This window comes from Dromaius novaehollandiae, chromosome 13, assembly GCF_036370855.1.
Source record: "Dromaius novaehollandiae isolate bDroNov1 chromosome 13, bDroNov1.hap1, whole genome shotgun sequence".
Lineage (NCBI taxonomy): Eukaryota > Metazoa > Chordata > Aves > Casuariiformes > Dromaiidae > Dromaius > Dromaius novaehollandiae.
Window position 1 is genome coordinate 9830202 of NC_088110.1, and position 13654 is coordinate 9843855.

Genomic DNA, 13654 nt, shown 5'->3' on the forward strand with positions numbered 1-13654 from the left:
CTGCAGGGATTTCGTTTAGGCTAGAATGGGCTAGTTCTCAAGAGTATACTTTTGAAGAGGACTTTAAAATTTGTGTTTGTAATAATTTTTAGAAGCTACTGGTATGGTCAGAGTGTTTTTCATTGTGTTTTACAGGTGACAAATGCTATAGCATAACTAATGTGTGCTGATCTATTATAATGTAAACTAGTATTACTCTATTTGATATAAAAACCTGTATAAAACATTTGATGTCCATCCACAGATGGAACGATTAAACATATAAATTATGCTTAGGCCCAGATCCTCAGAAGTATTAGGAGTATAATGCAGTAGACCTCCTCTAAATAGTTTGAGGATCTGGTAAGTAAACTACACTCTGTTATATAAGAGGAAAGAAAATGACATACTAAAAAAGTCTGTACAGTTTACTGCCTTATCTAAAAATAAATGGTGTATTAAAGCCTGGCAATGTCTTAGCATTAGCTATTTATTTTAGAAAGTACTGTCCTTCTTTGCTGTATTGGGAAAAGGGTATTCAAATTTGTCTTTACATGAAATGCAGTAGATCTTGCATTTGTCCCCATAAATCTTAGTGCTATCTCTGTTGTTTTCTCGTTGCCCTTTTAAAAAAAAAAAAAAAAACCCTAAACGGAAAATGTTTGATAAATATGGATGTGAATATTTGGGTTCTGTCTTGACATAACGGGCTAGTTCTTGTTTACAGTATTGCTTCAAAATTAAAGTAGGTTAACATTTTTTTGTATTGCTGCCTATACCATTGTATTATTTATTTCAGTTTCTTTTCAAAGCTACTATGATTAAGAGTATGAATTTCACTAGCCAGCTAGTTATATCTGTAGCCATTTACAGTGTGGGTAGAGGAAAGGAGCTACCACTGGATTCTTGTGCCTTTGATAACTGTCGTTATCTTAAGGTAAATTCTGAGGGGCATGCTTGTGTTTAATGCCAGCTTCACTTAACTGTATTCGTGTACTGAAATTACTTTAAAATATCTTTACTGTTCTAGATTGCTGCTGCACTCATTTTTATTCTTGACAGAGTTCAGTAAAAGCAAAATAACATGACTAAGCCAGCTATGCAAGTAAGAACATGAAAAACTAATTAAATCTCTATACAGACCATGTGAGCGACACTAAAAACTTCACCTTTCAAATAAAGTCCATATGGGCAACACTTAGGAATTGGAATGGTGTGGCAGGGGAAAAGCCATTGTTTACCTTTTCTTAGGTTAGAAGCACCTCCCTGGTTCTTCTAAAGTGAAACGGCTGTAGAAACTTTATTCCCCCCTCCCTCCTTGGTACTTGATACCTTTCAAAAAATATGGCTTTTCTACATGTATGAACAGACTGCACTGGAATTTCATGCATGTCTGTTTTCTCACTAAGGTAACGTGCAGGATTGTTACTTGATCTCTAGTAAGTTTGGTAAGAACAGTGTTTTCTTTTTCCTACTGGTTTAGATAAAAGGCAGTCAGCATATTAGCTATCATACCTTTCTGGTGTTCTACTGATTGTCTAGTTTCTTTGCCCTTTTTGTATTCAAGTAAGGCAGAAAATATTCTGAGACTCTCTGCATTGCCTCCTAATTATTCACTAGCTAAGTTCTAAACTATGTTTATGGGTAAGAGTAGAATTCTTAAAATAATTAAACAAAAGTGTTTGGGTTTTTTATTTTTCGCTTTATTAGAAGTCTTCCGTGAATGTTTTAAAAGCTTTTATAAATCAGGTGCAAAAATACCATTCTTGTATCATTAACAGCAGTACTATTATATTCCAGGAAAATCAGGTTTCTTTGTATATACAGAAATTAAAGCAAACAATTTTAATTTACAGGCTGCTTCTATATAGGTTTTTTTTCATTGATGTAATTTGCATTTCATAAGCCCATTTCAATTTGTTTCAGAACTAATGAGTAAGAGGAGAATGTAACATGATGGTTTCCTTGTAGTTAACTCTAGTACAAATGAAAGAAAAACTTAAGAACCTTAAATTATGGAAGTTTAAATTTCTATTTTCACTAACACCTAGTGAAAAGTAAGAGACAAAGCTATCAAGCGATAGCTATCTTGAGATGCGATACTGCCAGACTTTCTTAAACCTTAAATAATTCACAGTACCTAATTCAATATTAATGATCCAGTTTTCTTGGCACTGTTAATTAAATAAACCGATTTAATTTTTATAGGCTAAACTCCAAACATAAGCATCCCAGAATCAACAACGTTCCTAGTTTTGCATCAGGTAAGATTTAAAAGGACATGTACTTTGTCCCTCCAAAACGTTACCAGGCTCAATCTTTTTCATAAAGTGTTCAACTATGCTCAGCCTACTTCCAGTGCTGTAAGTACAAATTTGCATACATGAATTTTAGTGCATTATCTCCCTTCCTAACCAAGAATTAGTATATTTAAATTCCTCTGTAGTTGTTTCCTATATTTACTTGTGAAAAATGACATCTACATTGGCATTAATACAAACAGAACTATTGTGAGGTGCTGAAAGGACTTAGTGATTCGGACTAAATTGCTTCTGTTTAAACCCTTTAAGCATTTCTTTTAAATCTCAAAAACTTTGCATTTTTTCCTATGATGCTACTGGTCCTTAGTGTATTACTTGAATATTCATTTCCTAAATACAAATACTGTTCTACTCTGGACCAAGTCAATTTGCTTTTGGAGTAACACCCCCAACCCCCATTAGCTTCTCTTGCTGCAGGGGCACTTTTGTCTGAGCACATTATCAAATTTTATGTTACTTCCTATTTGTGGGCTTGTTCTCTTTAAAGATGTTATCAGTAATTGACATTTATATAAAAATACACCAAATAAGCTAAGGGAATTGGTTTTTTCAATAGTTTCAGCGCTCTCCTGATTGAATCTCTCAGTATGAATCTCAGTATCAAGAAATGAGTATTTTTTCCATGTTTCTTTGCCAACAGTAGTAAAAAGCAGGAAACCCCCATAAAAATGTGGTTGCAGGATGTTAACTGCTGAAATAATAGTTTTATTTTGATTGCATTCACATCTGCATTTAAACAATCAACTTAAGTTGATAGTTACAGCTGCTATATGGTTGATAGTTATTGATCAGTATTAAAATTTGATGCAGAAGGAATCTTAGCCTGTCTGCTTAAAGTTTACTATTCAAACGCTCAACTATGTGCTTAACTGAAAATCCTCCATCAAAAGCTGCATTAAGAACTTCATCTAGACAACTAGCCATAACAAAAGTCAAATCTTGCCGTACATTCATTGCAATTTCTTCAAGATCTTTTTCATTCCTTTGAGGAATGATAATTCTCTTCAGTCCAGCTCTGTGTGCTGCCAGGACTTTGTCTTTAATTCCCCCAACCTAATAAAGAGAAAAAATATATTAAAAAAGCATGATACTAATCTAATACAGTAATTACTGTAGCAAATTTAGAAATCACACCAGAAGTTAAATTTTGATGAAAGGTTCTCCCTCCCCCAATCATTTAGAAAAGTAATTAAAAATGCAGCAATAGTTCTAGCTCATTATAAGCTTAACAAGGGAAATATGGTGGTAATGTACTACAGTATCCTTTCTGTAACAGTTAATGGAAGAAAACGCTTCTCGATTAAAAATTAATCTAGGAATGCAGGTGCAAGAGTATCAAAAGCAGGATAAGTCATTACTTGCAGGAAAAAAAAGTTCTAAAGAAAGACTGCCTTAACACTTACTTTTTTGCTATGGCATGCCAAAACCCTGCAACTACATTATAACAGGAGATCTTCAAGATAAAGGCATTACGAGGTGGTGCGAGGGGGTATAAGTCAAGTGTGCAATCCCACCTGCTAAGTAACTTCAGTTGTACAAGGGAAATCACACAGAAAAGCAAACCTGCACCCCAAAACTGCAAAGATGGCTTTGTTCTAGAAAAATAGGCTTCACTTCAATAAGACACCTGTTTTGTGTTTGTAATGAGATGCAAAGAGGATTTTTAAATTAGTTTTTTTTAGTCACAGCTATAGCTTTTTCCGTTAAACTTTTTTCTAAACCTGTTTAAAGACCGCATTAGAGAAAAAGCTTGTAATTTTAAGATGTTTTAGAGCAAAGGACAGCCATATATTATCATAGCAAAAGGGGTAAAATTTACACTTCTGTAAAATATACTGAATCACAGATCCTCATGGTTATCAGAGCCTAGTCTGGACAATGCTACATATTTGTCACATTGCTTTCTTTCAGGCAGCAGATGCAGCTGATGGTATGCTCATATGAATTAATATTAAGTTACTAATAATAGTAAGATTTTAGACAACATTCAGATAGAAGGGAAGAGTCATTTATAAAATCGGATTTAGCATTTACAGATCCCTAATTTCTGCACCTGTCTTAAACAGGCAAAATTTGGTCACTGGTGGAATAAAGGCACTTGATTTGGAAAGTTAAGCACTTACTTACACCATGTCAGAGTGAACACACTGTTCATTTTTCACTATAGCCTTTAACAGCAGGGAGTCTTGTCACACTAACTGCCACCAGAACGCTCTTTCAGAGATCCTTCTAGTCTGTTACCATAACCCTTTTCTCTCCGATTTACTCTCTACTGCACTAAACAAAATACTTTTCAACCTCATCCTTCCTTTATCTACCATTTGGTACAAGATAATTCCCACATCTGCTTAATCAATTATGCCAGGCTCTACTTGCTGCTAAAGTTTTCAAACAAACACAGTTTTGTTTTTTTCTTTTGCCATCATTTTATGAAAAAGCTTTATGGGAACAATATCTAGAAACACGTATAAAGAAATGTTAAACATGACAGTTTCAGAGTAATTTATGTGAAATTACTGCAAGAGCTTACGAAAACCTTCCAATGAAACTGGAGATCCTCTTTTACTAATAGTTTGAGGAAATACAATAGAAGTTGTAATACATATTTGGAACTATTTTGAATATTCAGCTCTCTAGGTTTCCTTTTCTAATTAGACATTCTAATATACTTTCCCTGAAAAGAGCACGGAGAGCCACTGAGGAATGACCAGCAAGACCATGCTTTTTTTAAGTGGCTGCAAACAGTTTTTAAACCTAGAATTGAAGAATTAATACAACTTAGCTCTTTTCTCAAAAGATACTTACTGGAAGAACAAGGCCTCTTAGTGTAATTTCTCCTGTCATGGCTACATCTGAACACACCAGCCGCCCACTGAAGAGTGAAGCAAGACAGGTTACTATGGTAACACCAGCAGATGGTCCATCTTTTGTGACAGCTCCAGCTGGGAAGTGCAGATGGATGTCAGTGTTGTCAAGGAGATCAAAACTTCCAGAAGCTTAAAGAAAAAAAGAATGGTTTGAATGTGAAAAATCTAAACCTGTTTTGTTCCTGGTCTTCATTCTAAAAGGCCACCAGAGAACTACAAGTCTTAGCACTATTTTTTAACAGTATGGTGAAAAAGCATCATTGTCTAACACTGGTCCTTTTTTTTTTTTTTTTTTTTTTTTTTAAGGACAAAAAAACCCTACAAACCAACAGCCTTGCTTAAATCCAGATTCCCAGACAAAACCATAACAAGTTAACCAATTAGCTAAGCATTTGCATGTGTTGGGAAATTCAGAATAGGGATTAATGTAGAGATAAGGAATTCATACTTTTAATTTTTGTTTTTATGTCCCAAATCTTAAATGCCTACTTTCAGAGAACACAGCAGGAGAGCTACACTCTAGAGAAAACCAATATTAACTTTTAAATGAAGTAAATTTGTCATTTACATCTTCCTGTTTATGTATACGACATTACTATACATACCTTTACCTCTCTGGTTTAAAATGTTAATGCCAGCAGCATTTAATATGCATTCATTCAGTCGTTTTAGTTTATTAAACTAGCTAAACTACCATAAGTAATGACAGATGCTCAACAATTATTTGGCTATTATTTTGGCTATTCACCAAACTACAAAGCACGCTTCCAGAACTCCACGGTAAGCAAGAAAACAACACGTTAGGTCTTTTTGATGAAGTCCTGTTTCACTGCAGTTCAACAGTTTCCATACAAACTAGAACAACTCAGAATATTAGGTCTTAGACTGTAAAAACGGTAGTAGCCATTAGTAAAAAAGTTATCTTACGTTAGAAGAAAACCCAACCCTTTGGTATCTAAATCCACACGATAAGACTACTGATGGAAAGGTTGACTGTAAAAATGAGCAAGAGGCAGTGCCTGCCAGAATTCACAGCGAGAGAAAAGCATCTTGGCACAGAGGCTCTCCAGAAGCATCCTGGTTATTGCAAAGAAGAGACTGACCCAGCTGGGAGAAAGTGCAGCAAGACCTCATGTTCTCCCTAGACTGACCTGGATGCTTACACTCGGGGATCTCGGTGATAAGAAAGAAATCAGAAAACTGCCTAACTGTAAAACTGGTAAACTAAACACTGCACCTGCCTTACTTGCAGGCAAGGCCACTAAAACAGCTTGGCAGAAATTAATCAGGACAAGAAATACAAAAAGGAACTGCAGAGCTGACTCCATCTTCAGTATAGCAAGTATAGTAATCACTGACTGCTGGAGAACCCTTAGTCTGGTAACACTAATGCATTTCCACAATGAATATGAGTAACTGCCAATGTTATTCAGCAATGTTACAATCTATTATTGAAAAATACGAGGTCTTTAGGATATTTAATTTCCAAGCAATATTAATGCTTCCTTTAGGTGCATCTTTGCAATGATGCAATCACTGGCTAATGATGCATATAAGCACTACAATCCATTCAGTCTATGCCAATGTTTGTCATTTTTTTTTAACCTTACGTACCGTTGGTTAGCTGGTATCTCTTTGCATTGCTGCGCAGCCAGCTAATTGCAAGATGTGCTGACTCCTTCATTACATCCCCGAGTTGACCAGTCAAAGTAAGCTGACCTTCTCCATCCATGCGACTAGCTTCCACAAACATGATCTCTCCTCCCAGGGGAGTCCAAGCCAAGCCTATGGCTACTCCTGGCTGACTTAAGCGTTCAGACACCTGAAGGAAAATAACATAGGAAACAATTTAGGGAACAATCATAATTTAAACCACTGCAAAAACAGTTTGATAGTTGCCTTCTAAACAACTGTACTGATTAAGACTCAAAGCCTAAATATCTTTTTCTTCACGCCTTCCTTCCCTCCATTCCCCGCCGTAATTCTGCATTTGTGTAAACGTTAATTACAATAATAGGCCCTGTACATGCCTGGTTAGCTTGAGGCAGTGGCAAACACCGGGGCATATCACTCCTGAAAAAACAACATTCCCCACCCTCCCCCCAACAGTTCAGTGAAAAGCTTTCCTTTCACTTCAAAGGACTTCAGTCCTTCAACTGACTTCAATTTAGTCAATCCTGGCTGAATGCTGCTTTGACTTAACCCACATGCCAGAGGTATATTTGCACTGACTCTATTACTTACATGAAAAGCTGTTTTAAACCTGAATGTTACCTCAAAGCCTTTTTAAAGGTAGTTTAACTGCCCAAATTACTGATGATGTAATAATTTTGTTCACTGCAAACCTTCATAAATCATTATGAATAATGAAAGCACTTGATTGAGTCTGCTAGCAGGCGACGTATGAGAGAGGATGGGAAATCTGACTGTCTCCATTAGTGATCACAGGTAGTTAAGCAAGCTTTACTTCCACATATGACTACGATCTACTTATCTAAAAGTCTGACTATGCCACCCAGTTACTGGTCAGAGTAATGGAGGTGCCTGAATTCTAGCCTTGTGTTAAGGAAAAAAAAAAGCAGGATGTTTTCCAAGAAGATTCCAGTTTTTGAATTTTTTCCTTGCTGTGAAAGATTGTTTTAGAATGTAACAAAATGTTTTCCGGCGCTACATGGAATTGGAGAAACTGTGATGAAAGATCATAAAGCTACTCAGCATGTTCTAAACTATGACGTTTGTATTTATTATGGGGCAGAAAAGAGACGGGATGAATTTTCACTGTGTCAAGCAGTGAGTAGAGCAAAAGACAAATACTTCTTTGTAAAATAAAGCAACAGGCCCATTTTAAAATATTTTGTCTCCTCCTGAAATGCAGAATTGAAAGTCAATTTGATTCATTTCTGAAAGAGACGAATTCTTCATTAAACTATGTAGAGAACTGCTTCACTTCTTGGCTAGCATACAAATGAAAGCAGCTTCTCTGCAACACGGAACAGAATCATAATAAAAGTATTCTAATTCTGAAATCCATGTTTCTGGTTAATTTAAAATTTCTCAGACTATTTTTATTCCTTTTAAACATCTATACCATTCCACTTCACACTACTGGCAATTCCAAAGCAACAGGATGAATTTTTCCTCTAGCATCAGCTCATTCTGCACTGCACAACTTACCATAATCTTAACGCTTTCCTTCGGTTTGCTGCCTTCCAAGAGTTAGCAGAGAAGTGAACTATTGAGACTTTGCACGGACACAGAAAAGGCAAAGCTCTGTGTACACAAAGCTGCGAGACCAAAGCTCGGGACACCGTGCTGCTTCCTGTCTTCCAGCCTGCACACTGGCAGGTGCCACACGCTGCAGGTTTTAGACCCCGTACAGCCACCCCGCTTCAGTGGATCACACCCCTCTGGAGAACAACGTAAATGAAACTGCCATCAACGCACTATTAACCATCAGCCCCGCTGCAAGGTCCGAGCGCTCCACACAGAAGCGGGTCGGGAAGACGCTGAGTTGGGCACGGCCTGACTCTTCGCGGAGCGCTCTCAGCGAAGGGCGGCTGCGCTGCTGTGCGCCGTAAAGAGCCAGAGGCAGAAACAGTCCCCTGGCCCTGCTGCCAGGGATAGAAGCACAGGGATTTGTGGGCCTCCAAAGAGAGACAAAGTTATTAAATGTCCTAGTCCCTTACCAAAATGGCTCGCTGTAAGCCCATGAGAAATGCTGCTACGCATTCTTAAGTAACGCAGACGCCTGAATTTTGGTAAACCAAACAGCCACCTTTAGCAAGCCTCAGCAGAACAATATATCCTTCCACATATCAGAACAAGACTTTTCTTCCTAAATAGCTGCCAAAGCATTAACATTTCAGTATTAGGCTGAAATCCATACCATCATAAAAATATAATCAAAATCAAGACCACAAACTTCTTAATTTCAGTTCAGTTTCTCTTTCCTGTTTTGCAAATAGAAAATAACTTCCTTTCTGCAATTACACCACCAAAACAAAACACTCCCCTCCCCCCGCTGCTGCACGCGGCTCAGACACATGACAGGAACAACTCTCTCATGCAAGAGAATTGCTGGAGCAAAAAACGTGTTTGAAGTCCTGCAAAATGCAATTAAACACGCATGCTTCTTGTTAGAGCCCTGTAACTTCTGATTGTGTATTACACATTCGGCCAAACGCTGCACTCAACTCTATCAAGTGCTTCCTCTTCAGGTCTGAGTTTGATGGCTAAGATTTGAAACGTGACCCTTGCTAAGGATCCTTGTTTCTTGTCATTGTTTGTGGTAAATTAGCGCTTTCCAGAGGCACAACACAATTAGTGCCAACTCCGACCAGAGCAAAGCTGTGGGGATACAGGAGCCCTTGGCACAAAGAGGACTCGCACCTGTCAGAAGAGGCAAGCAGCAGAGGCCGGGGGGGCTGGCATGGCACTCCCCGGTCCATCTGCCAGCCAGGTACCTTCCCAACTGCGCTCATCTCACGGCAAGGCAAAGCAAGCCACATCGCTCCCTCTCCTTAGTTCTCTTGTGCTCTCAATCAGCTACGTATTCTGAAGAACATCATGCTTTTTGGGTTTTTTTTTAAGCATAAATTAGCTGGAATGGCTGTTTCTTTTCCTGGCATTTGAGAAAACTGTAAATAATGCAGTGTTTCCTTTTTATGGTATCAAAATACTTAGTCTATGAAGCATTTTCATTTTTGTTAACGTAAGTCTCTATATCCATTTCCTGAATTTTATTAGTGACGTCATTCTCCGATTAGCTTAGCAATAGCTTAGTAATTAATGTGTGTTCATCTCAACTAAGTATGAAGTTTAAGTAACAAGTTGAATTTTGATCTTGGTCACAGTGAAATCCAACCACATTTAAGGATGCTCCATTACATTTGTGACAAGCACGCATTTTGGCAGCCTGTCATGCTTTCAAACATTTCAGGTACAATGAACACCAGTAACTACCTATACCCTCTCCTATCCCAAACTAACAGGGAACAACTTGGGGAGGGGGGGTGGAGGAGAGGCTTTCTTTTTTTTTTTTTTTTTTAATATTAGCAGTAGCTCTAACTATATATAAATTCAAACTAGTTTACAGACTAATTCCACAGTTTGAGAGCTCTACAGAAAATAGAACTGTTGACTGTCCAAAAAAAAAAAAAAAAAAAGGAAAAAAACGTTCTAAAGACTGCCAGCATTTATCATACTCTTCAGTACAATCTCCTTCCTCTATCGTCAGACTAGGCAAGTGTCTCTGCCTAGTTTCACAAGTAAGTTGAGGTCCCTTAGACAAGATCTGGTGAGAGAAACTAGATGTGTAGTTCAAAAGTTTAAAGCGTCGTCATCTTTCAGCCATCGTTCTTCACACTAACTGGCAGTCCCGGAGGCCAACGACTGCTCTGGCCATAGGGACTGTACTACCTCTGCTACCACCTCCTCACCTAAACGTTAACTGAGGTGTGTTGACGGGCATATGTATAGGACGCTGGCCCTGGCTGCTCTGATAACTGCCTTCAGAAAACATTTTTCAAAACCCCTTAAAAAAAAAATCCTTAGAGGCAAATATATTATAATACATTAAACACACCCATGAAGTGTTACAGGAACCTCCACAGAATTCAGTTGCTCATGGCACCTCTGAATCACTTCTTCTCAGAAATCGTCAGAGGAATTTAAGTAAGAACAAAATCCTTGCTTCTACCTTCTAAAGAACTTCAATTAAAAATGCCCATTAGACTCAGCTGATAAGTCCGGTCTGTCAGATGATGGAAGAGGAAGTCACTGACCTATAAAAACAGTTTGGCTTTTGAAATTTTTGTAGATGTGACCAATCCAGTTACAATTTAGCTCTAATCCATGTGGGTCAACATATTGCCAAATACATTTTGGCTGCCTGACAGTGAAAAATTGAAGAAACTTAACACCTAGCATATTCATTTATCTCAAAAATAGCTAGGGTTACTCCAAGATAAAGGAAAAGAAGCATCATCAGTAAGTCTGCAGTTTTGGAGATGGTGAGTAAGCCAGCACAACTGACCAATAGCTAGTAAGTCACTGTTTAGTAACGGTAAGATGTGAACCAGCCCCAAGTTACTTGCTGGCCTTTAGTGTCTATGTTACCCTTCCACAGGTTCCCCCACCTGACTGTACAAACCTCTTCTCTAGTTCCTTCAGGCTGCTCTTGATTCATTCTCTAGCAGGCAAAATATACAGCAGCAGCTCCTCTGGAGGGCAGGAAGATAAACACTGCAAGACTGAAATTTCATAGATAAAAATGCCTACCTAAACACGGTGCCTTGTTCAGTTTTTTCTTCTAAAAGATAATCTGATTTGTTTCTTAATTAAACTGTGTATGCCCGTCCCATGAAACAGAGCTTTTTTTTTTTTTTTTTTTTAATGGCATCCGGGCTTTCATTTCCTAGAACAGGTAATTTCACTAACCTGAAATTCAAAAGTGTTTCTGTCACTCACGTTATAAGGATACAGACTAATTCTAATGATGCCTTCCTGCGGTGCCAATAACGCTTTACTAACTGAACTGAATTAAGGGTTGAATAAAAAAAGCTAAAATCCAAGCCAAAAGAGAAATACTTCATTTTAACCACTCACAAAATGTTGTAACTCTCTCCCCTCCACAAAGCACGCTGTGTCAAAATGTTTCATTAAATCTTTACACTTTAAACTACCGCCAGGATTATTCTTCCAAGGCCTTACAGTGTGATTTATTCTAACATTTGTTCTGTATTAAAAACAAACACGTACATTTATTTTTATTTGTGAGAAATGAATTAATCCTATGAGTATAAGCTGAATATCCTGTCATGCCTTTCTGCTGGCAGACCTCTGCAGAAGATGTACCAGCAGTGCACTGAGAAGGTAAAAGCTGAATCACTCATTTTACGGTATTCCCTGAAGGACAACAGAGCAGTTAAGTCACATCACGTTTCCAGCTGTATTTGCTCGGTCTCATCCAAGTACTGACATGGGGGTACCTTCACTGTACCTTTATTTCAGCTAATTATAAATGGCAAAATGCAGGCCAAAAGAGAAGCTTTAAAAGACTACGTATAGCAGCAAAGGAGAGATGCTGCAGCCTACCAAAACAGAAAACCAAACGATAGCCAGTCTGGCACGGCCTTCGAGACAGGAGCTGTGCTCTTCATTGGGAAGAATCTTGGGGCCACTTAATGAAATTCTAAGAAATTACAGGCTAACAGGGAAAATTCATTAAAACAGGAATCATGTGGCTATCTGAGCAATTTACACTGAAAAAATTTATAAAGACACATGTTGAAAAATACTTCCTCGCTAATATACATAGCAAACAGTACACAAAAATAAATCCTGAGCTACTCAGGGAATTGATGCTGTCTGGATTCATCTCTAGCTCCATTTATGTGCTATTTAATTTCCCTACTAAATATGGAAACATCTAAAAAACCTTTGATACACAGGTCAAAAGCTTCAGTCTTACTTCAGCTTATATAGGCCAGTAGATCCATGAAATGAGCTTTATGCATGTCCACTACAACTGTTCATTAAAAAAAAAGAAAAAAGGGGAAAAAAAAGCACTGTTTATAAGCACTACTTATTCCTGTAGAAAGAGAAGAAACTAGCAGAAATTACAGCCACACCACCAACTTTAAAGGAATAACCAATTCCAGAACAAGTTCAAAACTAGGCTAACATCTAACGAAAGCCACATAACATTACGAATATTTCTTGACCTACAATCTAATTTCTAAAAAGTGTCATAAAAGTTTTAATTTATTTCAATTTATTTCACTTGGGACTGGGAATAGGGAGTACAGTTGTAAGTGACCAGAACTTCTGTATGAATTTACAAAATTCAAATTAGTTTTCAGCATCTTTACAAAACTAATAATCACCATCTGTAGATATCAGAGTACTGTTTAATTTTTGAGTGGCTTGACATTAAGTTCAATTTACTACAACAGCTTTACATGCGTCTGCATTTCAAGCATTAAAAAGCCAAACAATCCTTCAATATTTTAACTCCAAACACCACATGGCTAAATTATATAACTACTGCTGAAATAACAATCCAGATAGAATGTTCTTTCTTTGGGGAAAAAAAACATGCTACTTTTCAGTAATAGTTTCTAAAAATGAGGTAGTAAGAAAAGGATAGACAGACTAGTAATAATTTCCATAAGAGTATTACAAATAGTTTGATGAATACAGTCATTCTTATATAAAAATATCTGATTAAAAATATTTGATTAAAATGGCCTCACTGAACTGTTATGTACGATTTTGTTATTGGACACCAGCTTCTGAGGGCTCAAAATGAAAGAACATAGGTTGCTGACAAAGTCACTTGCCTGAAGACCAATCTCTTCTAGTTAGTTCTGAAACTACAAAATTGGAACACAAATGACTGACATGAAAAACCTCTAATCTTCCTTCCTCCAATTCCTTCCAACTTCCACTGCTACCATCATCATCCTCCAACACGATCAGTAACAC

The 13654-nt window shown here is 37.4% G+C and overlaps 1 protein-coding gene across 1 annotated transcript in view; it reads right to left on the reverse strand.

Annotated features, from left to right (window-relative positions):
- Positions 1-1660: 1660 nt before the first annotated feature.
- Positions 1661-13654, reverse strand: part of LONP2 (lon peptidase 2, peroxisomal) — a 50494-nt gene continuing 38500 nt past the window's right edge. The window contains exons 13-15 of the mRNA XM_026102201.2: positions 6782-6989; positions 5106-5296; positions 1661-3353 (exon numbers count right to left, since the gene is read on the reverse strand). Of these exons, the coding sequence (XP_025957986.2) occupies positions 3132-3353; positions 5106-5296; positions 6782-6989 (621 nt within the window). The 3' untranslated portion in view covers positions 1661-3131. The remainder of the gene's footprint in view (positions 3354-5105; positions 5297-6781; positions 6990-13654) is intronic.